The 25,092-nt window shown below is 48.9% G+C and overlaps 1 protein-coding gene across 5 annotated transcripts in view; it reads left to right on the top strand.

The window, feature by feature from the left end:
• Positions 1–3,031: 3,031 nt before the first annotated feature.
• The window catches only part of gria3b (glutamate receptor, ionotropic, AMPA 3b), a 62,388-nt gene continuing 40,327 nt past the window's right edge, over positions 3,032–25,092 (top strand). For 3 of the 5 annotated variants that reach the window (XR_003787181.3, XR_008695884.1, XM_029164483.3), the window contains exons 1-3: positions 3,032–3,275; positions 3,713–3,871; positions 20,872–21,111. Coding sequence is in view for 3 of the 5 variants with exons in the window: in XM_029164483.3 (XP_029020316.1) it covers positions 3,197–3,275; positions 3,713–3,871; positions 20,872–21,111 (478 nt within the window). In the remaining 2 variants the exon portion in view is untranslated. The remainder of the gene's footprint in view (positions 3,276–3,712; positions 3,872–20,871; positions 21,112–25,092) is intronic. The other 2 variants (XM_029164481.3, XM_029164482.3) reach the window with 1 other exon arrangement.

Below are 25,092 nucleotides of genomic sequence, written 5' to 3'. Positions count from 1 at the left end.
AGGAAGCGACTCCTGCTAATTTGGACTCGTCATTGTTCATTTCAATGCATTGCAGCTCATTAGATTAAAGCTCGTACATGAGCGCCACCTGATTAAGGGCGGCCCAATCAGTTCCATTTAGCTTGTGTTTTGTCTTCACCACAGAACAATGGTCGTGTTGGGATGGATTTGGCTCTCGCGGCGTCTCCTCCATATGTTTCCCCCCTCCTCCATTGACGCAGCCCAAATCCCCGTTCACCTGGGGAGAGGGCGTAGGCGGCCACGTGCTCCTTCCAGCTGCCTCCTCGCAGCCTCGCTTCACTGGGAGGGTGCAGCGCGTGCAGTGGATCAAAGGATCTCCTGCAGATATGAACCTACCTCCACGCAGATGCTCTGACCAACCTGTGGCGGTCGCCGGTTCAGCCACGGGGGAAACGCTGCCAATCGGGTTTTACGCAGCCGGAAACAAAGGGGCCGCGGATTAAACCCTGACACAATAGGGGACGAGTATTTGAACTCGGTGCCGCCGCTGATGTTAAATTTAGGCGGTTTAAAGGACTCACATCGTGAGTGAACACAGAACAACTGAATGTATTGAGCCTAAATTGGCCGTTCAGCATAAATGTCACACAGATTCCAAAAATTGACACTGCACTTCATTGACAAACTATCATATTAATGATTTATTATAGATTTTGCCTTTAATTCAAAGTCAGTCAGTTCAACAACAGCTGTGGATACTGTCATGACGGTGTTTGCACTGCAGCCTGATCAAACAGAGCATATATGAGAGGCAGCTTATGATCCTACGTTTGAAAGGGTCACGAGTTGCATTAGCGCATAGACCAGTATTAATTATCGCACCTGGCGCTGGTATTAGTCCAGAGTACATGTAAATGTCAGAATCTAACGTGGTGGTTTGGAAAAAGTCACATCATTACCTCAGCCGTCCCACACAGACACTGGGGAGATTATTTTTCATCTTTAAAATGTCTCATCCAGCACATAATGTGGTCCTAAAAGAATTATGACCACATTTCACAAACCCTTATTAAGAGCTTGTGTTTAAATGGGATCAGCGACCGATACAGTTTTCATCACACGATCACAATGGGACTTGATCTGAGTCAGGAGAGAAAAGCTTTTTTTCTTTCATGATAACATATTAATTATTCAACAATGGGATGCAGTCAAATAATAACACAATATGTGAGTGTGTAACTTATTTAGGTATCCTCCAATGGGCCACAGTGAGGATTCTATCCTGTAGCGTTAGGATGAGCAGGCAGAGAGCAAATGAATAATTCTTCCTGGTAAGGCTCGCACTGCTCTGAGCTATCGCCTGTGACTCATCACCATCATGAGATAAAAGGCAACATCTTTTCATCTATTTTTCAGTATTTTCGTTTTGCCTGCTCAAGTTACACTCCAAAAAGGCGTATCGTATAATTATTTGTTTTCACATAGATGATATCTGGGAATTCTTACGCTGACACAATTGAATTCCTGCAGAGATTTGAGCCTACACTATAACGCGGCGTGGACGTAATGTCCTCATTACCAATAATTTGCCACCATCATCACAATTTGATATCAATTATGTCAAGACCTTATCGGAGCTGTTTCTAAACCGCTCGTCTCAAATGATGGGCTGTAGGTTGTGTTTAAAGCGATGCATGATTAGCTCACTTCACAATGACAAACAACACGCTAATTACATGGCTTTGTCTTGTTTTCCTTTATATAGTTTTACAATGAAAACCACGTGGTGCCAGTCGCTCCCTCTGATGACTGGATCATGATACCTTGGTAATTGATTGACATGAATGGACAGTGCTAATGCATTTACAAGTGTGGAGTGAAGCTGAGAAGACCTTGTGTTTCAGCTGAGTTTGAACCGAACCTTGATCAGCGGCACCGTAGTAACACAGCAGGTACCACGCGCTAATTTACAGCAGCAGCCACTCAGTCATGTTGTCCTGTGACCAGGACGTGTTGTCAGCTCGTCCTCTGCTGCTCAAAGGTTTAAGCGCTGAAACGATCTCATAGCACGGCAGTATCAGTAGCTGAAGCTTTAGCCATTCTCAATGCAATTAAAAACTCCATTTCCAAAGCTCTTTGCGTAGGGTGATAAATGGTCCAGTAATCCCCTAATTGTTCTCTCTTAGGCACAATCGCAGGAGTGATAGATGTTTCATTAGACACAGTCTAACGTAAAGTAAATACGACATGCAGATTTTACTGAGAGATCAAAATATGTTTATTATCATCCGCAAACCTCCAAAGAAGCCTAAATGTGCTTTTTATGTAGTTATCATTTCCAGCAAGGTAACAGTAAATACAGCGAGCCAAGTCTGAAGATCATTTCAGCACCACAGACAGTTCTCCTGCCTGCGTTTCTCCCCTCTGGTGCAGGAGCAATGAGTTTTTAAGCTGTTATCTTATCTTAATCACTTATTGCCAGACCTGATAATAAACACAGTGATAATTAAGTAAATTACTGTAAATCTATTTGATCTACATGTGGTCCACCACGCCCCATTCAGAGAAACTCATCCAATTTGATCACTTTTCAGACATGTCTGGCTGCTATGTCTCTATTTAGCCTATAGTGAGAGTTTGGATGCATTCATGGTAGGTTACTTTTACATTGTGGCATTGCTACTTTGGGTTTTAAATGCGCCCTCCACCACTGCGCAGTTCGCAGCCTACGGTGGAAACGCAGCCGCTCCACTGATCCCACAGATATGCAGCAGCTGCCTCAGCTGGAAGCGGTCGGGCTATTCAGAGTCATTGGCCACCTGAGATTGCAGTGCTTCGGCTGATTGGGCCAGCGGAAGGATAATTCTGACAAGTGCGCCGCTTATCCCGAGCCGCACGTAACGGAGCGGGCTGAGGCGTTTTAATTCAACGTCAGATCAAGTTTGACCAACAGTGGCCCGCGCCGCGACTGGTCCAATCGGAGTTCAGATCTGCTCCCCCCCCCCCCCCCCCCCCCAACAAGCCACCCTCCCCTTCCCTCTCTCTCTCTCGCTCGCTCTCGCTCTCTCTCTTAGTTGCAAAAAATGCTCTGCAGCTGGGCTGCACCTAAATGAACCTAACTGGTGCACTGTGAGCGACCACCATCTAGCCGCTGGATTTCCATCGCTTCCATCCAGAACATATGAATTTGCTTAGACAGACGCTTTTGAGGAGTTGAACAGATAGGTCGGCGAAAATGGCCCAGCGCGTGGTTTTGGTTCTACTGTGGCTCTTTGACAGATCTTTCGCCGGATTTCCAAATCAAATTAACATTGGTGAGTGTTCTGCTTTGTAAATTGCCGGTTCGCTTGGCCAAATGAAAGGCGACCCCGGAGCATTTCTGTCGGGTAGACGTGCGAAGCGCGGAGCTCTGCGCAATGACAGAGACTAACTTGATTTTGCGTATGCTGCAACCTTTAAAGCCGCTGATTCTTGAAAACTCGACTGGAGCTGCAGGCGGAGCGGACTGTGTCGGTGTAATCACCGCTTGGAAATAGGTAGAGTGTGTAATTAGGTGGACGGGAGGCGGTCGGTGCTTCGCGAAGAGTTACAGACGCGCACCGGGCAAAAACGCAGCCGTAGTTAGTCTCGAGAATGAAGATTCCGCCTGCGTTGTTTGACTGCGGGACGCGCGGGCTGCGAAATAAACTGCGGTCCGAGACCGATAACGGCACAGATGCGCTTGTGTGATGCTGGTTTCCGTGTCTTCAAGGGGGACTGTTCATGCGTTCCACGGTGCAGGAGCACAGCGCGTTCAGGTTCGCTGTCCAACTGTACAACACCAACCAAAACACCACTGAGAAGCCTTTCCACCTCAACTACAACGTCGACAACCTGGAGTCGTCCAACAGCTTCTCAGTGACCCATGCGTGTAAGTGTGCCGCTATTTCAGTCTTGCCAACACACGCGCACGCACGCACCACTTCTGTTCATGCACAGTGAACATAATTATTTGTGTCAAAGCGCACACAGTTCATCTCACATCTCGGTGGTCCATGAAGACTGAGTGGAAATAACAGAAGCACTGAAACAGACACAGCAGATTTGGTGAAATACACAGTGTTCTACAAATCATCCTGCTCAGTCCTGTTTTCAGAAAATATAAATAACAATTTTATTTATATCATATAATTAAATCCAAACTATTGATGCCACCTGTACAGTTTTAGCCTGATATTTAAGTAATCACTGTGCACTTGTTATTCCCTTGACGTCATGCTGTATATTACACATGCTGGCCTTGACAGCAAAATGCAGCCAATTCCACAATTTTTTATATCAAGGACTTTGTGACGTCTGGAATTAAATTGGGTGGAGGGAGGCGATTTTGTAATCTTGTAAATATCTTCAAATTTCATCACATAAATGTTGTCAGAGTTCAAGATAAAAAGGTTTATCTCGTGTTTTTTTGCCTTTATGCTCGTCCCATGATGCTCGGAGCCACTTTGATTTGTAGCACAGCCAACCAATAACTTCCTCTCTCTAAAAACCCCTCCGTGGCTGCGCTTGCTTCAAATCAGCAGAAAGCAGACAAAGGGGGGGAGAAGCAGAGTCGCGAACGGCATTTTGTAAAGTCATTTCAGACGGCGGCTTCAGCTGGGCTGAACGCTGCGCTCCGGAGACACACACTGGCTGTGTGTGACTGGGGTGGTTCGGTTCATCTAAGCCCCGTGTGGCCCAGTCATAATGGCCCCACTGACTCTACACGGGCCAGAACGTCTCCGCCTGCTCCGTCCTCCGGCTCCCCCTGTATAACGGAGCATCTCCCCCCAGCGTTGCAGAGTCAGCTCATTAGCACCCAGCCCTCATAGCACCTCACCATGCTGTCATTGGGTGAAGGGGGGGGGGGAATCCATAGCTCCCCAACAAATGGCAGCAAATGAGTTGGAGTCAGACCTGCAGGAGAGGTGGGTCTGAGCGACGAGGGAGACGGAGCCGTGGCGTATCACAGGCAACAGAGCTGCGAGCGCCCCAACGAAGGCATCCATAGGAAACAATACACAAATAACGCTGAGTAAATAATAGATAGTGCTGGGCAATTTCACGCATGTTGAAGAAGAAGGGAAGCACGGGAGAAGAAGAGCTTGATATCAGAATCTAATTAAATTCGGAGGCAGACAGAGCTTTAGTGAGAGGAAGGGCATCCTGTGGGAGCCGTGGCCCCGTTTCTTGTTTCTTGCTGCCACGTCTTAGCATCTCCGTCACGAGCACCGTCTCAGGACAGCTTTCAACTTTAGATACAAGGAGACTACGGTATTAACCTTTAATGAAGCTTAAGAGAGAAGTTTCCACAACAGAGGGACAGATGTTTTATGTCTTGGTGATGTTTGTTGAGCGCTGTGCGTGTTAATAATCCGCCCATCTCAGCTCATATTAACACGCTATAGTTCTGCCTTCTCTGTATCTCACGGGCAAAACAATCAATGGACTTTGAGCCGAGGCTGCAATTAAAGCAGCCTAAGATGCAGTTTCTGATTTGTGTAACGCAGGATCTGAGACTTTTTTTTTTTTTTTTTTTTGAAGCCAGTGCCCTGAGACTCTTGTCAGGCTGAACTGGCAAACAGCTCACGCTGAGCTCAGAACAGGCCACAAGCGCCTCCGATCGTCTCCACCGGCGCGGCGGAGGAAAGAGAGATGACGTGATTAAATATCACTTACTGTACCTGCTGACTTTCAGGCCTTCAAGGCTTTGCCCTGAGTGATTGAAGACCTCCCGTGTTCTGAGTTTTACATTTGTCAGCGCAGTTGTTTGTTCTGTAAGCTGTCAAAGTTATTTAGTGCGATGCTTTAAATTCCCTTTGTCATCAATAGCCCCGCGCGCATGACTCAGACCTTTGTCAGCAACAGCACGCCTCCGCTTTATGATCGGACCATCTGAGACAAGGTTTTACAAAAGTGGCATTTATGCGGGTCTGGGGACTGCATGTGAATCTATTTGGAGCAAGCTTCATAAAGATGAGATCCGGCCGCCCCAGGTCACCGAGCGGTTGAAATGACAGGGTTTGTTTTTTTAACTTCTGCTGCGTTTGGTGTCCTCTTCCTGCAGCTGATGCTGTTTTGCCTCAGTGTGTATCCTCTCTTTATTCTGGCGCAGACAGCACCAAAGCCCTCATTCGAGCTTTTCCTCCTTCGCGTCCTTTGAAAGTAACAGCCCCAATTAAAAGTCCGGTCGAAACATGGGAATCCTTAGGTTCCGTGAAGGCACCGTTTTGTGCCAGAGCAATTTCTTTCAAGTCGGTTTAAAGCCTCATGCCATTAATTGAATTAGTGACCAGCAGCAAAACAATGCGTGGCTTCAGTAATCCTCCAGACGTGGCTCTCTGTCTTGCAGGGCCATGCTGCAGTATGTGCTTTTGTGGCGAGGCTGTTGTTGCTTTGAAGTGACATCAGAAATTGTGAAATGTGTAATTACCAGGGCAAGGTCCATAATAGCTGTGGAGGCTTGGGTCTAGGTGCTGTATGCTGGCAGAGAAGACAGCGAGTACGGCGCCCGTTTGAAAGAAGCAGAGCAGACGGCGTTAATGCTCCCGATGGTCACGGCTGGCCAATTTAATGACACTGTCAATCTCCTTCTTCTTCATCTTCTTCTTCCTCTTCTTCTTCTCCGTTCTGTACTTGAGGCGAGACATGGCGACCAGCTGCCGCCAGCCTCTCCTTGCCACACTATTTATTAGATTACTCGCCTTGATTCCTGTTAAAGGCAAATTTTGCAATGCTTGACTTTTGAATCTCATCTCCGCGCTCCCCATTGCTCATTCTGTCATTAAGCTAATGGTCTGTGTCCTCTTTACCAGACTTTTACACGTGCCTACTTTTCTTTTATTAAATCCTCCAGGTCCTTAAAGCCGGCGGGTGTCGGACGCTGCACCCGTTCTCCGCTTCCTGTTAGAGTCTGGGGACAAAAACAATGCAGGGTTTCACAAGAGAAAAAGGAAGGTCCAGCTCAGTGAGGCTGTAGGCACCGTGTGTCTTTATGGATATGATGTTAAAGGAATAGCTCAAGACCTTCTTAGACTTACATGTAATTAAGAAGGTGGATGCATCAGACAGTAGACAGCTTAGTCACCATGAGGGTGTCAGTGTTTTCCTATTACTAAATTAAAGAATGTAAAAGTATATAAAATGTACAATACTATGCCTTCAACTTTGCTAGAAGGTAACTTACTTCCTGTACTTGAAGGCCACGCTGCAGAATTAGTCTTGTCAATCTGTAGTAACGCGAAAATAAAGTGCTGCAGTCTGACCTGATGTTTTATTGCACATGATGCAGGATGATGTACGGTGACGACACGTTAGCACTGTGGGCTCAGTCGCTGGCTAGGAGGAAATGAAGACAGTAGCGTTTGACTTACGCGAAACAAGTCGGGAGGAAAAACTCACCGATCGGGATTATTCTAAAGCACACACACACACACACACAGCACATGAGTCAAATTTCAGTCTAGACACGATGCGTTCTTAGAAGCATCTTCTCCGCTGACCTTTACGCCCACCCACGGAGCGCTGGCTCCACACATGCTGTCCAGAAACACCAACAGTCTCCTCTCACCAGCGGCCCACGCGATGACTGAGCACATGTGGCAAATAGCATATGTTGTGAAGTGCAGACCGAAGGGCCCTCGCCGATTCTTCGCTGTGCTGGTCTTTCTGGCTTTTAGGCCCGTTTGGGCGAAGGTGCGGTAAACAAGGCAACGAGTCCGTGCAGCACATGGCCTGACAGAGACGGGCTTTGGTCGAGAGACGCTCCTTAGGTGGTTCTAGTAGTGACACACTTCTCGTCCTTGCAAGCTGTAACTCAGCTTGAAAGGTGTGACCAGGGGAACACAGCAGGGGGAGCCGGGACAGATCGGAGGCCCGAGTGGGAGGGTGGAGGTGGAGAATCCAGCAGAAGCGATGCGAAAAGGAAAAATAAATGTTGTAGAGATACTGTACATGTGCATGAGTGTGTACATGTATGTACATATGTACGTGTGAGACGTCTCCAGGCTTCGGGGGTCGCACCATCACAGTCCAGCTGTGTTGGAGCCACAGATGGAGGTTGCTTTACGGACGTGGCTGCGTGTCCACATACACGCAGGCTCCTCGCATTTGTTACTGGTTAAAACCCCACTGTTTCGTATTAAGGCTCCCATGACAGTCGCCATTGTTCATCCAAAAGCAAAGGTCACGCCGCTCCTCCGCCTTGTGTCTTTTCAGCTGACGCAAAGTCGTTTGTTTTAATTTTTTTTTTTTCGTAATAAATGCAGAGTTGCACTAACGTGGAAGAAGAGAAACAACATGTGACTATGCAAAGCCGGCAGATAACATTGATAACATTATCAGTGTGAATAATTTACTGCTAAAGACATCCTAACTTTATACTACGCTGTTTATTTCTTTATATCCTTGTTTTAGAGTTGAGTAAACCTGTTTATTTAAATGAAAGGTGTTAATTACTTCATGTTACAGTACAGTATGTGGGTGATAAAATGAAAGCTTTCATTAAAGGTCCTGTCCTACATGCACATATAGGAACACAAGCTAAATATGATGAAAGCCTGTTTTCATATAGGTTTTAATACCACAAACACTTAAAAAGGCTGGAAAAAGGCCAAGTCTCCAAAGGGAAAGTTATTATGACCTAATTTTCTGGCCATGAGTTGCCCTCCTCTGTATTTTTATTTATTTATTTAGCAGTCGGGCACATAGCTTAAGCTGTAATTAGATTCAGATGGAAACACAGAAGACACTTCAAGGCAGATTCAACACAATGAATTTTTAATTAGAATATCAAAAGATCCTCTTAAACCCAACCTGAGGAGAAGTGTTGCTGTCGGACTGTTATTTGTCTTGGATTCGGTGGCGCCGGCAGATGTTGTTTGATAAAAACAACAGCTTTCCCATCTCGCTGCTACGGCGGCTTCACATATCCATATATCTTTCGCAAACACTGGGCATTTGGCCATTTTGACAAGTACAGATTTTTGATTTGGCAGATTATATCCTATCATAGACTCGCGTGGGTACTTTCTCTATCCGCTGCAGATATCAATCTTGCATTGTGTGAGGTGTGGGGATGCTGGGGGGTCTTTAAATTTCCTTTTAATTTCCTTTGTCAATTTCTAGTGTAAATGTGATAAATCGTGAGCGAGAGAAGGGATTGAGGTGGAATGATTCTAGATGGACTGTCATGGCAACCTGAAGATGTAATCGCCCACAACCCACACGTACTTCAGACAGACAGCATCACTGTATATAGTTATCATACGATAACTTGATGACTGGTGCATTTTATATAATGCAAACAGAAGCATTACTTGGGAGAAGGGCTTTAGTGGACGCGTGGGGCTGCTTGTAAAGCTTTAACACTTTTGTGCCACATCTATAAAACAATTTACGCCACAGTTGAGCAATAAAAAGCCTGATGTTACTATTAAACGTGAACCAGAATCAGCAGGAGAATATTTTCCACAGCACTGACCTATATGTGAGCTTTACGGCGAAGCCACAAAGGCAACGCATAGATCAAGCTTTTTTTTTTCTCCATCAGCAGATATGTTGGAACATGAAAACCCATCTACGCCGCGCACATCTGTTTGGGAACTATAAGTCAACAATGGCAGGCTAAGTCGCTGTTCCCCTAGTGAAGATGCTATCGGCGCCGCGTTGTGATGAACAAGAGGAGCTGGCTGACCGTATAAAACATGGCGATAAACACAATGAGGGACCACGCGGGCAGCGACAGGCCGAATCTTACTGGCGCATTCAATGCTCTGCGCCAGGAAAAACTGTTTGTGATAAGGCAAAAAGCCCGGTGCATGTGGCGCATTTGAAGTAAAATGAGTAGAGGGCACGGCGCTATTGTGGCCTATTCATCTGAGGTGCGTCTGGGACGCGTCTGGCAGGAGATGGCTGCGCTCCATTTTGTTTCTCAATGAGCAAAACCCTTTCAAAGAGAGTGGGCCACGTTGTTTAGATTCCTTTTCATTTGCGAAAATGTCATTTGCTCTCGCGCGGCGGGTTGCGAGAAAGCAGACGCGGCGTCGGCGAAGGGGCCAGAGAAAGGAAGCGCGCGTCCGAAGCTTGTCACTTGTAAAGATCTCATCGCCGTCAGCGTGTTTCACTTCCACGCCTTCTCTCCATCCTTCTCGTTGCTCGCTCTCTCTCTCGCTCTCTCTCTTTATATGTATTTGATGCGTCTCGCGGAGCCCATTACTGCTGCGTTCAGGCCGCTGCAGTCACACTCAGCTAGCTACTGGCCATTCACTAGCCTGTCCCACCATACCCATAATCACTGCATCAGTAATCCGCTGCTTGAGCTGGAATAGCACATCCGCATCGCGTCCCATCGGAAGTTGCTGCATTGGTCTGGCTCCAGTGGATACAAAGAAAGGAGGACGGTCTTCTTCAATAGGCGTTACTGACTGCATTGTCCTAAGCAAGGTCACACACCATAGGAAGGAAAACACTTACTGGAGCCATGTGTTATTTCTGTAGACGTCACAGAAAAGCATTAATTGGCACCATGTGCTGCCCAATCTTGTTGGTGCATTATGGTCCCCTTACGGCTTTGTGTGTGTGTGGATGGGTATAATTTGTGCGCTCACGACAGTAAAAAACAAAAAAAAAGGACAACAAGAAAGGGACATCAAGGCGACGCTGCGATGAATGCAAAACACCGAGAGGGAGCGTCACCACGCGCTCTCCCCACTAGTAAATATTGGATCACAGTGTGACGGGGCTCCCGGCTTCCAGCTCCCCCCGTCTGCCGACGGAGCAGATTGATCCGCACGTTCCCGGCCTATTTCAGAGGAGCCCGTCGCTGGCGGAGCGCTGCCAACGCTGCATGTCTGCGCAGGAACAAGGGCTCCGTCATAGCTGATTGCTTGTGACAGTTCACAGTCGCCGGGCCACTGAAGCATCATAACCTTGTGAAACTAGTGTATGGGCACTGTAGCATACAGGCTGGAGCAGAGGAGGAGGAAGGAAAGGCGGCATTAGCATGTTCCTTAGCAGCTACGCACACATGCAAATATGACAGGATTGTGGCTCTTTGGTTAATATTAAATGCGTTACGCGACGAAACAGGCCAACACCTCCAGAGACGGGGTTAATTTGTAGACAATTACCCCGGCGATGATTGCAGCTGCAGATCGAGGACCCCAGCGATGTCAGAGCAGTTGTGTTGACGTGTTGCAATAAACTGCTGATGACACCGAACCAGAAATATCTTGTAGCGGGCCCGAGGAGCGAGAGCTAATCTACTTAAATAATCTACATAACGAGCGACGGTGGGGTTCAACTCGCCCGTCGACTCGGGTTTGATGGGAAAGCCGGACTTGCGCGTCGCGGCGTGATTCTACTTTACGTGCTTCATTTATCGCGGCGCTCACCATCCCCACGAGTGAGAATTAAGTGAACATGATGTGCCCGCTCATCCATGTCCCGCCTCTGTTTCTTCCTCCGATGCTTAATTCGCAGAGCGCTGTTGTGTGGCTCGTGCCATTTCACACATGGCTACGTCGAACCTGTGGGCGGCTGCTCCTGGGCCACCGTCCGCTCGCCCCGGCGCCGCGCGGCCCGGCCCGCCGGGTCGCCGCCGCTGCTGTCCCCTTAATTCTGTGTCTCCCGCCTCCCTCATCTCGGCGGCGCGGCTGCATTTGCCGCAGCGCGGCGCGCAGATCAGGAAGGCAAACCTCATCTGGACCCATGACAGAGCTAATCCATCGCAGCTGCAGAATGAAAAGGCCGTTTGGAGTGAATCCATTCCAACGGCCTCAATGGAAAGCTTCTCTTAGATGCCGGTGCCCTTTGCAGACCTGACAGTGCTAGAATATAATGAAAAAGGACTTGGGAGAGTTCAGTGGCTTAGCTATGTTTATCAGAGACGGGGAAAGGAGGAGGATGGAGACGCGAGACAACCAACCTTTCTGTGATGTGAACTATAGTGAAGCGCAGCCAAATGCGCCGTTATGTCCAATTAACGCTAAGTTACTGTAAAGCTATTACTGTATGTAAATACAGTGAGTGACGTGAAATATCAGGCAGCTCCTCCTGGTGTGAGTCATGAACAGAGGAGCCTCATCACACTTACTTTTTCTCTTGCTTTCCTCCTAAAGACTTTGTGCTTTGTGTTTTCTTCCTGCCCATTGTAGTGGCGCCGTACAGGTTCCGTCCCTAAGCTGTGAATGGATCGACTTTGGGTCTTTTATGCACAAAGGAGCTTACGTTTGGAAATTGCTCCCATGTGGTTGAAGTTTGTGAGAAGTCAGTGAACGTCTCACTCCCAATTTCAGCGGTTTGTCTCCGTGCGTAAAGCCTTTTAGCCTCAGGATGCCCCTGTAACTGAAATGAAATATTTAGGAGGCAGGAGGATTGAAGAGGTTTCTGTTGGGCAACGTGTTGTTACGAGGCGTCTGTGTGTGATTAGCTCAAACCACAGCTTGAAGAAATTTGAAGACAAGTCCTAAAACCGCACCGGTTTCCACCTGTAAATAAACTCACTTAAAGCACTTTTGTGTCTGGATCTTAGTTCAGTCAGACTCAAATATACAAATACAAGTGTAAAATCACATTTTTTCTAATAAGTGCCTATCATCTAAACTTTGTATTAATAATATATATTAAATCTCTGCTCTGGAGAATCGTTCTTATTTTTCAAACCAGTGTGATCATCAAGTGTGTGTAAAAAAATATACTTATATCTGACATTTGCTGGAAATGTCTTAATTTTACCACCAAGAAATTGTCAGACACAGAAAATAAATTGTGAACCATGTTCCTAGTGCTGTGATGAATTTCCCTATTGCGTTTCATGTGTTTTTGACTAGTGTGAGTTTAATCTGAAGGTCTGTTTTCTGGAGGTGCAGACTTCGTCTTGGTCAGAAACCGTTTCAAAGCTCAGTGGCCGTATCAGACAGGGCATCAGGCCGCTGCCAAATTACACACACACTTTTTCTCATTGGTGTTGGTGGCCAGCACAGATCCAGACAATGAAAGGTCCACCGAGAATAAAATGGAGCACATCTTTTCATCAAAAGCGAGATAACATTTTGCTCCTTTCTCTTCAAGTGACTGTATGAAGTGGCCCTAACCTGGAGGATCCTCGCTGAGAATCCTTATTGGTTTTTCATGGGGAAATTTGCTTTAGCGGTGTGAGCAAGACATATCTCGCAGGTGTATGTGCCAGGTCCCTGCAATATATAGGATTACAGCCCACTCGCTGTCATACTGTAGCCCTGTTTTCTACGTCCCTCTTGTCATTCAGAGGCAGAGCACCAGCTCAGCAAAGGCACTAATAAGATGGAAAGAGGAGCTGGACTCCACATACTAAACCAGGCCTGATTCGGAGAGGGGGGATTCTCTAAGTGATGTCTTCAAGGTTAAACAACTAGTCCCATGTCCTGCTTTACATGGAGGCAACCAGCTGAGAGATGCTGCTTTAAAATTCAGCACTGTAATAAAGCTAATTCCCCAAAGACCCGCTTCAGCTTGTCAGGGTTTCCTTTCATCACTTCAGGATATGAATTGGAATGTTTAATCGGAGACGCTGGCGACGGCTGCGTCTCCGTGAGCCCGTAGGAGCGGCCATCTCCTCTCAGTGACCCTCAGTGGCACAGGCCTGGCTCTGGAGCCATACGTCAGGCGCAGATCCCCCTGGAGAACAAAACAAGCAGTCGGGGAGCATTAAACTCAGAGGGTTCGTGCTGGAGAATATGGAAGATTCGGGCCTTCTTGCCGAAGCCTCTCGCAGATGGAGGGGGAGGGAGTGACGAATGCAAACTAGCGAGCAAATGTAAGCAACAACAAATAAGAGCGCAGTGAACGCAAACGGCCATTTTGACAGAGATGAGGAAATATACGTGCTTTCCGCAAATCCATAAAGTTTGCTTTGCCTTCTCAATTATTCATGTTCGAACAGAAACAAAGAGGTTTTCAGCTGCCAGGTATTTTCCCCGTCTTGTCAGTCAGACGCAGCCTTCGATACGTGAAGCATCAGCGCCGATCTCAACCCGGGCGAGGACGGTTCTCCTGGAGACACGTCGGAGCGTTTACAGGCTTCTTCTTAGACTAACTGTAATCTCTTTGATGAGGCTTAAAGTTTTCTCCTTCTGTCTTCTTCTCTCAAAGGCATCTGTCATGGCGTCCTAGAGTGAACCGCTCTGTGATTCGGTAAAGCTAATCTGGCCTGTTTGCTGCGGAGGCACAGCTCCAGACCTCATCTGACAGCAACAGTTTGAATGTTTGCCGAAGCGGCCTGACGCGTCCGCCTCGGTGGTCCTCATTCCTCCTCATTCCTCTTCATCCTCCTCATCCTCCTCATTCCTCTTCATCCTCCTCATTCCTCCATCGCGTCTCACTCCCAGCGCTGAGATGGTGATTAGCTCCAGCGACCGTCCGTCCCGGTGCAGCCGCCGTCCCCGCCCTTCGTCGTCCCCGCTCTTCCTCCCTCCGCGCTCCATTCTCTCCCCTTGCTCCATATTCATCTGCAAAGCAGAGCGCGCTTGCGGCCGGCAGTGCTGATTGGGAGGATTAGTGGCGTGTGAGGGACTTTGTCACCAGCTTTCTGGGAAATCCAATTACCGAATATCATAAGCCTTACATGTTTCATACAGGGCTGAATCCTCCTTAAAAATGCATACAGCCGTGCTCAAAGGGTCAGTGTTTAGCAGCTGTCCTCATTGTGCGAGGTGCCGACTTTCTCCTGAAGGTGAGAGGATGAAGGGATAAGTCCTGTAGCCCTCCTCCCGCCTCTGCAATGCAGCAAACAGTGGACAGCGTGAGGCTGTCGGACGAGAGGGTTGTTATTTGTTCAGCGTGATGGGCCGGGATCTCGGCGCTTGGCGTCGGAGGTGAAGCCGGGGCCAAGGGTTTGGTTGTGTTATCCACTCACATAGATAGCCCTTAATTGCATGTGTCGAGGAAATGACATGCGGCGGACAGGAGCATGCAAAGTGAGGGCTTTGCATGTATCAGCGAAGTCCTATCAAACCGATCCCCCCCCCCTCGAGTTATTCAGCAAACCCTCCAATCTCGCGGCTGCCGTCACAACACTGTTATCTTAACTTTTGAAATGGAAATCTGAACAACATCCCGGCTCCAACCCCTCGCTGTTTTCGCCATGCATAATGATTTTTCTTGGTCAAACAGAGGGCACCGCCATGATAATGAAGACATCAGCCCGTGGTCCTCTGCGGCGCCCGGCCTCTCGGCCCCATCTGTTGCTCTGTGTTCAAACAAAAGCGCGGCGCCGGGACCTTGAAGGTGAAAATATCTGTCAGAAGGACATAAAGCGGAGAGTCATAGACTTCCCCTGGGATTGCTCGGCAGCCACTCTCTCGAGTGCGGAGCTATATCATGGGGATGGCAGGTGGAGAGCAGACGGAGCTGATGGTTGAAGGGCTGCAGAGGGAAACAGGACGGGGAAGAGAATGGATAATGAACTCCAGAGACAGAGAAGCAGCTGCCCAAAGGCTACGTGTGACCTGAGCAACCGTGCCGGCCGCGTCACAGTCTCATCCTCAGTGCAACGTGTACCTGTGGCCAATCATTTGGAGCAGTAGCATCTTTTTTATGTGTCAGGAGAGGGATGGGAGTCACATAGTTTGGAATCAGTCTAGTACCGTCTGTGAAGCCATATCACAGAAATCTCAATCAAATGTATAAGAGATTGGGATTTTGTCGCTGATGACTTTGAATCCACCGTTGAACCTGTTTCTGTTCTTGTCCTGCGTCTCAGGTGTCGTGAATGGGCCTTTTCAGAGCGTCCCGGTGTAAACGAAGACGACCTCTGTGCTCAGTCGTCTGTCCGTGCCGCCTCTCATCTTGTTTCTCTCTGGTCGAAGATGTCAGGCAGTTTGCTGCCAGTGATGTCGTGTTTTCTAACCTTAAAATGCCACTAGGATCTGGTGGAAAGCGAAGTTTTGCTACTGTAAGTGATGAAAAACATTTCAGTTGTCATTAACTGGTAACATTTTAGAAATATAATAATTTTATTGTATAGAGGTGCAGCCTTGTGTATGAGAAAACGGCATGGATTGGTGTTTTCCTTATGGATGCCTGTAGGCCCAGTTATTTACAGTAGGCTTCAAAGAAAATGTAAATCGCGCTAGCTACTGTAGACTTTGAATGTTTATACCCTCACACGGATTTCCATACTGCCCCTCTCGATTAGATAAACTGCTCAAGGGAAAAAAAAGTAAACTAAAAAAAACTATTCAGCACAAACACTAGGTTTTATTTCAAACTTAATAACTGCTGCGCTAAACCGCATTTATGTTATGTGCTGTATGATGTTTCAGCCAATTCTCACAAACGACTGCTATCACGCTCTGAAGCCCGTGTATGTACAGTATGTGGGCTCTATGTGCTTTACTAAAAATACGAGCAGCAGGGGTGTCAAACGATCCTTACACCCGTTTTGATATTAAAACAGTTCCATATATTTTTAGAAGAATAAGCATGTGTCTTTTCACACATTGCATTTGGATCATTTTGGGTTTTTTTACTGTGAATTTGACAAGTTTCGCCCCTGCTGTTGCTATGTTTCTTGACGAGCGCTGAGATGGAGGCTCGGATGCTGCTTTGTGCAGCGCTGCAGCCGACCATTCATCCCCTGGTTGATAGATGCACTCATTGGAGCCTTAATGTTACTGGGAAGTAAGCTGGGACGCAGAGCTGTACTGACGTCCACAATCTGCAGCTGAATACAGGTAAACAAACAGGGAACGGGCACACGCTTTCATTCAGTCATCAGAAAAGCAAAGGTTCAAATCAGGTTCTGTTCCAAACTCACAGCGATAATGAAGGATTGCTCTTATTCCGTCCTCCAGGAGACGCAGCGTCTTGTTTGTTTGGCCCTTCTGTTGGTGGCATTTAATAACGTGCAAATAGATTCAGGACGTTGATGCAGCAGGATTCGAAACAGCTTCTTTCAAGCGCTTCACCACCGCAGTTGAGTCATTCTCGAATCTGGGTCTGTCATTTGATTTAACAGTTCGAAGCGCCGCACGTCTACATGACAAGAGCTGATGCAACGCCCCGGGGGCACTTACAGGCTATCTCCCCGCGACAGCGCTCCTCCTTTGGAGCACGACGGGACGGTCCTGATGTAGGCTGGTGAAAGCTGAGGGGGTGGAGGGTAGAGGGGGGGGGGCACGAAGGGGCGAGGTGGGCACCAGCGTGCGAGGGCCAGAGGGAGAGAGAGGCTGAGGCGCAGACAGGACTGTGGCTGAAAGGAGGCGCGACAAAGGACGGGGAAGAAAGCCGGAACGGTGGGTCTCGTGAAAAAGACCAGGAAAAACAAGGAGATACAATCACCGCCGACATTTACTGTTTCTGAGACTCTCGCCCACGGGCCACAAAAGAGCCCCAAAGTCCAAAGAAACTGAGTGCATGGAAAGAGTTGTTGGGCTTTTTTTTCATTGTTATTATTTGTTTCATGAATTAGCGCAGGCAGCGTGCCTGCAGGAGACCACACATCACTGTGAACTAGCATTCCAGGCCAGCCATCTCAAGTGATGCATCAGAAATGTAACATCCCTGTAGCGCTGCCGAGTGTCCTGATTATAGAAGGGAATGAGGGCGGCACGCTGTGTGTGTGTTTGACCAGTGAACTGGAGATGGGATGCATGGTTCCCTGCAGCAGGAAAGGAGGAGGAGGAGGAGGAGGAGGAGGAGGAGGAGGAAGATAGCAGAAAGGCATATGAGGTGGAATTATCTCTTTGATGCTTTTCACTGCGTCCTCGCAAAGATTATACAAAATGATTTATATTTCTTTACTTTGAACCCATTTCCACTGCCGTTCTTCTCCCCTGCAAAGTCCAGCAGCCGTCTACGCCCCGTACAGTAGCTGGAGCATATTATTCGGAGTGGCGAGCAACCTGAGAGGGGGAAGAGAGAGGCACTCAAGTAGAGAGACTCAGTGGCACGCTTGAAGAGGATGTATGCTTTGGGGGATGACCAGATGGCTGCAGCAAAAGACAGGCAACAAAGGGAGGAGGTCAGAGACAGCGGTGGGGATGGGGGCGAGCGGGGGGAGTCTGTGCAGAGGAAGTGGAGTGCGGCTCTTCGGTGCAGATCAGGAGGAAACGATTGTGCTAATGCTTCGGTTAAAAGTATTGAGACTTTCTCCCTCCAGCTTGTTCGATATGTCCGTGGCGATTGCCTTTCTGTTTGCTGCTCCCCGTAATTAAACGTGCCAGCGCATGTGCTTTGCTCGTTCGTTCCGCTGTCTGGCTCGTTACCCCCCCCCCCCGACTTAAAGCTTTTGTTTAATAAAACTTGAAAGGTTAAGGAATTTACATGCGCAACAAATTAGCGAGCTAGCAAATTGGTGCCGAGTGAAACAGGGCCGTGGACTAATGAGGAAGTTGGCGCGTGGTGCGGAAAAATGATTTGAGTTGTTTTTGGAAAGCGCTCGCTGGTTCGTTCGCAGGTGATCCGATAGGAGTCCGCGGACCTTTGGACTGTTGTTTTGTGCGCGGCCAGTTTAGCTCCACCTGGAGACCCGGCTCGGGCCCGAGCACCGCCCCCAGGCTGCAGCGTGTGGGACCCCAACATGTAATTAAAAGTGAGAAAACAAGAAGAGCTTTGCAGAGCTCAGCATGTGGCACGTCACTGGAAATCAATACCGCTGCTTCCATTAATTGTATTTAGCGGCCGATTCTATTTACGGCCGACTCTGCAAAGAACGGACCGTGCGGTTCTCGAGGCGGAGGAGTTCGGGATGACTTTGTCCGAGGGCCAGAATTGCAGGATGTTGGCAGATCTGGTACAGAGAGACAAACTGGTGCCTGCCCCCAAAACACGGACGGGGGGAGGAGGGGGGTGTTGTCTGGAACATGGGACGGGAGAACCGCCCTGAAGCTCGGGCCTCTCAGGACGGCGTCGCTCGTGGGACGACTCCAAAAGACGAGCGTCTCCACCACAATAAGGTGTCGAGGGCGTGCGGACATATCTGTTATTGAAACGAGGCCTTGCTCAAAGCTCAACCCAATAAGCAGAGGACAGCTGAGCGGAGACCAGGAGGGCTGCCAGATCCAGTCCCCCGTCGGGAGGGGTTCTGTGTGAGTACTGGCCCAAATTAAGAGAGAGTGCAGAGAAAACTGGGCCCTGACGAAGGCTGGAACTCCTACTGGCTCCCATTCAGGGAGGGAGATTGCGCCGCTCGCCCTGCAGCAGTTACCCACAATACAGCTGTCCATCTGTTGATTCACTTATCACTGTGTGTGTGTGTGCGTGTGTGCGTGTGTGCGTGTGTGCGTGTGTGCGTGTGTGCGCGTGTGCGCGTGTTGCTAAGAATGAATGCCTACACCTTGGGAGAGGTGTCTGTGCCGGGACAGATAGGGAGGGAATAGAATTAAAAAGGATGAGGCGAATCCCACCAGCATCTCGATCTCTCATTCACGCGGCCGTTGTACTGAGCAGCCGAATGCGCGGCTGCCGCTTCGTCCTCTGAGCATCAGGACGGTCCGCGTCGTTCTTCGCGACGACAGGTGAATTGTCACCGAGGCAAATAGGAAAAGCGGCCGTGACGGCGTGGGACTGTTTCCAGTGGCGTCAAACCTAGCTAAGCACCGCGGCGCTTCGATGGATATCTGTGAGCCAACCAACACTTAAAATAGCCACCGCTGGGGATTTCCTGGCATCCATCCACGCCGTTGGATTATTCCGAGTGTTTACAGATGTTAAGGACGCTTGATTACACAGCGGGAACACTTGAGAGTCAATCAGAATAAGTGAACAGCCATTTGTGATGGGGCAGGGAAGCAAAACACACCTGTAACGCTGAATATTAGTTCACGCGTCGGCGGCTCCTGACTGAAAAAGTCGCTGCTGCCTGACAATTTAGGCCGTCGCGCTACAGCAGAGAGCGACCGGAGGAATGGCTTTTGTGTGTTTGTTTATCTGCCTGTGAGGAAATGTCATCAGATGCATATGCTGATAAGGAGGACGCGCCCGAATTACTGACATGTTTGTTTCCCAAAGTGGTTGTTATAGGTCGGAAAAATATTCAAATGATTGTTTTGTTTTATCTCTGGTGTCTGATTTCAACACGTTTTAGTCTTGGATTATATTGGATTTCATTCTGCCACATCGGATGGGATTTGTCGTCCAGCTGGTTTGAAACCGACGCCGTGGCATCGACAGAACCGCCGCGGCTGCACTCGAGGTCACGGCGTCGGCGGCAGCACGAGTTGTCGTCCTCAGCTGTGTTCGTGGGAGGGAACAGGAGCGGCAGCGGTCAGGCAGGAGTAGAGGATGGGATGAGGGGAGCCAGCGATAACCTGTGGGAGCCCGAGACCTTCATGAACGGCTGCCACTTTGCTACCAACGCAGTCACACACACACATTCAGATTCAGTTGGCTTTAAAATGGATTGAACACTTCTTCGTCTTTTTTGTGTGTATTGTATTTGTCTATATCTTTCTTCTAAGCCGATGTCGAAGACCAAATCTATGTTTTTGGAAAAGTCCATATACTGTATGTTTTACATCCAACAGTGAATAAACCAAAGTCTATTTTATGAGTGGTGGAGATTCCATTGACTGACTCATCACTTGGTCATTTAGTAATAAAATTCAGAAGATAAATGAAAAATGAAAAATGCTCATCGCTGCTTCCTGAGGCTCAAGGTGATATCACCATCATGCTCAGTTTGTCTAATCAGTGGAAACCTCAGATTGAAATTACTGACATAAAATGTATTTGCTAAAACACTAATTGATTAATTGTCAATAAAGTTTCAGTAAAAGTGTAAAACAGTACCTTAAACATATTTATAAGCGATGCATTTATTATTTAGTCTTGCTATCTCTTAATTGGCTCCTACTGTAGCTGCAGGTCAAACAGCCCGTCTGACTAACGCCTCGCTCCCTGCTCTCCCTCCAGTCTGCTCGCAGTTCTCCCGCGGCGTCTACGCCATCTTCGGATTCTACGACAAGAAGTCCATGAACACGCTGACCTCGTTCTGCGGCGCCCTGCACACGTCCTTCGTCACGCCCAGCTACCCCACCGACAACGAGGTGCAGTTCGTCATCCAGATGCGCCCGGCCCTCCGCGGCGCCGTCCTCAGCCTGCTCTCCCACTACAAGTGGAACAAGTTCGTCTACCTCTACGACACTGAGCGAGGTGGGTGAGGCGGGGGTGGGGCGGGGTCAGAGGGGGCGTCTGCGCAAGGCTCCAGAACAGTCATGCAAATGATGGAAATGCTTGAACTGCTAATGCTGCGCTTATGTGTCGTGTGAATGCGCTCGCTGTTCTCCAGCAGTTTGCGATGCTCGTAATAAGTGACTGTTCTTAAAGGACGAGCTCTCACCTTCGAGTTCTCGAAACAGTCGGCTGCCTGGTGTCAGTTAATCCTCTGCATTATCGTGTTGTTGATATTGGCTGGTGTTTCATCTGAAATGAGATATGTCACAGCTGCGGCTGAAGTGCGTTCCCCGCCTGCGTGGCCGTGGGGGGTGCTTATTGTCTCGTGCCGCCGTGCTTTTTCTGTTTTTTTTTTGTTTTTTTTTCCTGGAGTTGCCAGATTGCATTGCACTTGGTGACAAATGTCATCGGGTTTAACGCGGCCGAGCGGTTGTTTCTGGCATTTCTGATGTCAGACGCGAAATGAGCTCATTACTGCGCCTCCCGACAGGACGGCGGCGCTCGCCTCCTGCAGGGACACCTGGGCGGCGTGAGGGAAGCGCTCCTGTCGCAATCCCCCCGGCTGCTCCTCCTGGACTGTACTTGGCAGCTCAGATTTTCTATTTTGCTGTGTTTATTTGCTTATTTAAGAAAGGCCCTGACCTCCAGATATGCCTCCAGCAAACTGTCTCCTCTGCAGTGAGCTCTCTGTTTGATTCCTGTTCCTCGGTCCACTTTCACGCCCCCACGTCGCCCGCTCTCCTGCTCAATGTAAAGGCTCCTCTGTCTTTGGGTCTCCAGGCCTGTAGGGTCCAGAGCTGAGGGGCCTTAATCCTCCACACAGCCTGCAGATAATACGTGGTTAATTAGGGTCATTCTGACTAAAACACGCTCTGGTGACTCCCCGCGGACGCGAGCGGCCCACGCGTTCTCCAGCACCACCAGCACTCCCCCGACCCCCCCCCCCCCCCCCCCCCCCACACACACACACACACACACAATCCCTCTGCTCTTCCTCTCCTCTCCCTGGCGGCTGACACTGTCTGGGGCAGAGTTGGATAAACAGCGGAGGTGGGGAGGCGCAGAGGCAGCAGGGAGAAGGATGGCCATAACAAGAAGATGTACGGAAAGCGGAGTGACAGGAGGCAAAACGGGGAGGGGGGGAGGGCGGTGGGAGGAAACAGAGCGCCAATCCAGTCCGGCAATTAAGGCAACAGCGGGCGCGTATGATTTACAGCCTGTTACCTGTGTACAGACAATTCCCTGTGTACTGTACTGTACATCATCATGCTGAGGCCCATGCCAGGCCAGTTTTACCTCTCCTCTCACTGCCAGTGGTGTAAGACGATCCCTTATTAGTGGGAGGACATTGGCCCCAGGAGGGGATTAAAGTCGTTTATTGATGCACTCCATCCTGCACTTTGGGGGGCTTTGACACTTGGCTCATCAAGCAGACAGATGTGCGAGAGAGCCTCTACCTCTGCTTATCAGGTAGCACAGCTCCCCTGACAATACGCCGAATGCTGGCTCAACCAGAAAAAACAGGCCTGAAGTGTTGTTTTCTTCACCGAACCAAGGGGAGAGTGGCAGACGACTGTTTCATAGTTCAATCTCATCCATTCCTGATATGTGTCCAAACCTACTACTTGATTATGTGTATAAAAACACATGCAGATCAGATCAGCTGATCGGTGGCGCTACAACCTGAGGTCTGCCCCACCGCTGGTCTCAGCTGATCAGCTGATTAGACCAAGAGTCTGCAGCTTGGCTCCGTGGTGCTGTAATTGCAGCGGTGATTAATCGAATTAGCGCTAAAAACGTGCGACCGCAGGTTCGGGCGGCTGCGACGTTTTGGGACGAACGGCGAACAAACAAACAAACAAACCAACGAACGAACCGCCGGCGACGGCGCGGCCGCAAAAAGCACAACGTGTTATTTTCTTGAGTGCCTTTTAATTTCCGTTTGATAAAAGCATTGATCGTCCGCGGCACTGGAAGCGACTTCGCAATTATTTCTCCAAACTCTCCCATTACGGCGGGGGAAACAACGCGGCGTTAGACAAAACAGCATTCACCAGTTGAGTTCCACCAAGAGGTTTTATTCAGTCAACAGAAAAGATTAATTACAAGCACACTATTTATTTGGCTCGGTTATTGGGCTGGTAAAAATGCTTTTAGGCCTGAAAGCCTGGGGGGCTTTCAGTTAGAGAGAGATGGGCCATATGCTTCAGGCTCAGATGCAGTGGAGGGAAATTTGTGCTCTAAATGCCAATATCAGACAGCTGTTTGAAAGCAGACGTTACGACGAAGGAGCCGCACTGGAAGCAAATTGAGCCTGCGGAGGCAGAGTCAGACCGGCTTAATGAGCGGCTACTCGTCTTTTATCTGAGGTAATATATCGAGCGGGCGGGCGTGCGAGCTCCCGCGCGTCGCCCACTGTAGCGAGACGAAAGATCCGCAGAGCTGCAGCCGGGTTTTGGTTGCGTCCTCATCCATCCAACCGGGACCATCACCGCGGCTTCTTTATCCAGCTTTCCCCCAATCTGTCCTTCTCTCGCAGGTGAATATTGCTTTTTCTGTCCTTTCACTTGGCATCAGCAGACGAATTTCCTCTTTAAAAACTGGACTGTAGGGTGGCGGTAGATGGATCTTGGCCTTTCTGTTTCTGGCGGTCAGGTATGGACAGATAATTGCCAGGTCTGTGCAGCAGAGACAGATGATTACGGGCTTTATTGTCTCTCCCAGGCACAATCAACCCTGATTCAGCAATCTCACCTCTACTTGATTTATGAGTCACTCTTTCTCCCCCCCCCCTCCCCCTCTGCCTCTCCCTGTACCTCGTCCCCTATATGCTTTTAGCCTTTTTATGCGTCTCCCGCTTCCTGAGAGTCTATTTCGGCATCAACGTTACCCGTAGTCGCCCGTAAAATCAAAGCAATCAAGAAAGAAACACTTTGAGAGTTGTGGTTCAGATCCCGGTCCCGTGACGCGGCAGAGCTAAATTTAGCGGCGGCCGGCCGAGAAGCCCGGCTGCAGCTTTCTGCTAGCTGAGCCGCTACGAGCTAGCGCTGCCTGCAGACAAAATGGCAAGTTAATGGCCGTGAGCGTGTGCTCCACCGTGGGCTTTCGCACTCCGGCTTCCTCCCACGCTCCGCAGTCACGCAGCCGGGTTAATTGGAGACTCTGACTTGCGAGCGATTGTCCGTCCACACGTGCGGCCCCCGTGCTGAACCGGTGACCTGTATCGAACGGCGGCTGCGGTGGTCTCCGGCGAGGCCCGACCTTAAGGAGGATGAGGATGATGAAGGCTCACCTTCGTAAACCTTTTCCCCGGGACGTCTGGTCATTTCTGTGTCCTGTTATAAAACATTGCAAAGCGTCACGAGTAAAAAATGGGAAATCAAGAAATATATCGAAACTAATGTTTCTAGGTCAAACTATAAAGAGCAGGTCTTGTCCAAAGCCTCTATAAGTGCACTGATAGTGACATTTAGTGGGACTTGGAGTCACTGGAGGAGCTCCATCTTTATAGTCCTGTGAAGGTGCACAGTAATATATAGCGGATGGTTTCAGATGAACTCCATTGACTGATTACATCATTAGCTATTTTTGCATTTATCTATTAAATATTAAGGCTTTTAATTAGTGTTTGCCTATTTTTTAACACGCTGACTCGTGGCCTTGTCCGCTCCGATTCTGCTCACGCTCTGGCAGCTCGGTAACACCGGCAACACGAAAAGCCTAATTACCTCGAAGGGCGAAGGTAATAAAACCCATCTTAGCATTAACCGGCTTCTGGGCGTAATGACTTTAAGTCCAAAACGCTGCTAATACCGTCGTCACCTGTTTGAAAGCCACATCCTACGGCGTCAATGCTCATTGCGCTTTCTGACTAAAACGTCCAAAACTCCAACAGGCTGAGATTCAGCCCATCTGCTCCGAGATCTGTGTGTGAGACGCACACTTTAGTACATACAATCA

This window comes from Betta splendens, chromosome 10, assembly GCF_900634795.4.
Source record: "Betta splendens chromosome 10, fBetSpl5.4, whole genome shotgun sequence".
In the NCBI taxonomy this organism is placed as follows: domain Eukaryota; kingdom Metazoa; phylum Chordata; class Actinopteri; order Anabantiformes; family Osphronemidae; genus Betta; species Betta splendens.
This window is presented reverse-complemented; position numbering and strand designations above follow the sequence as displayed.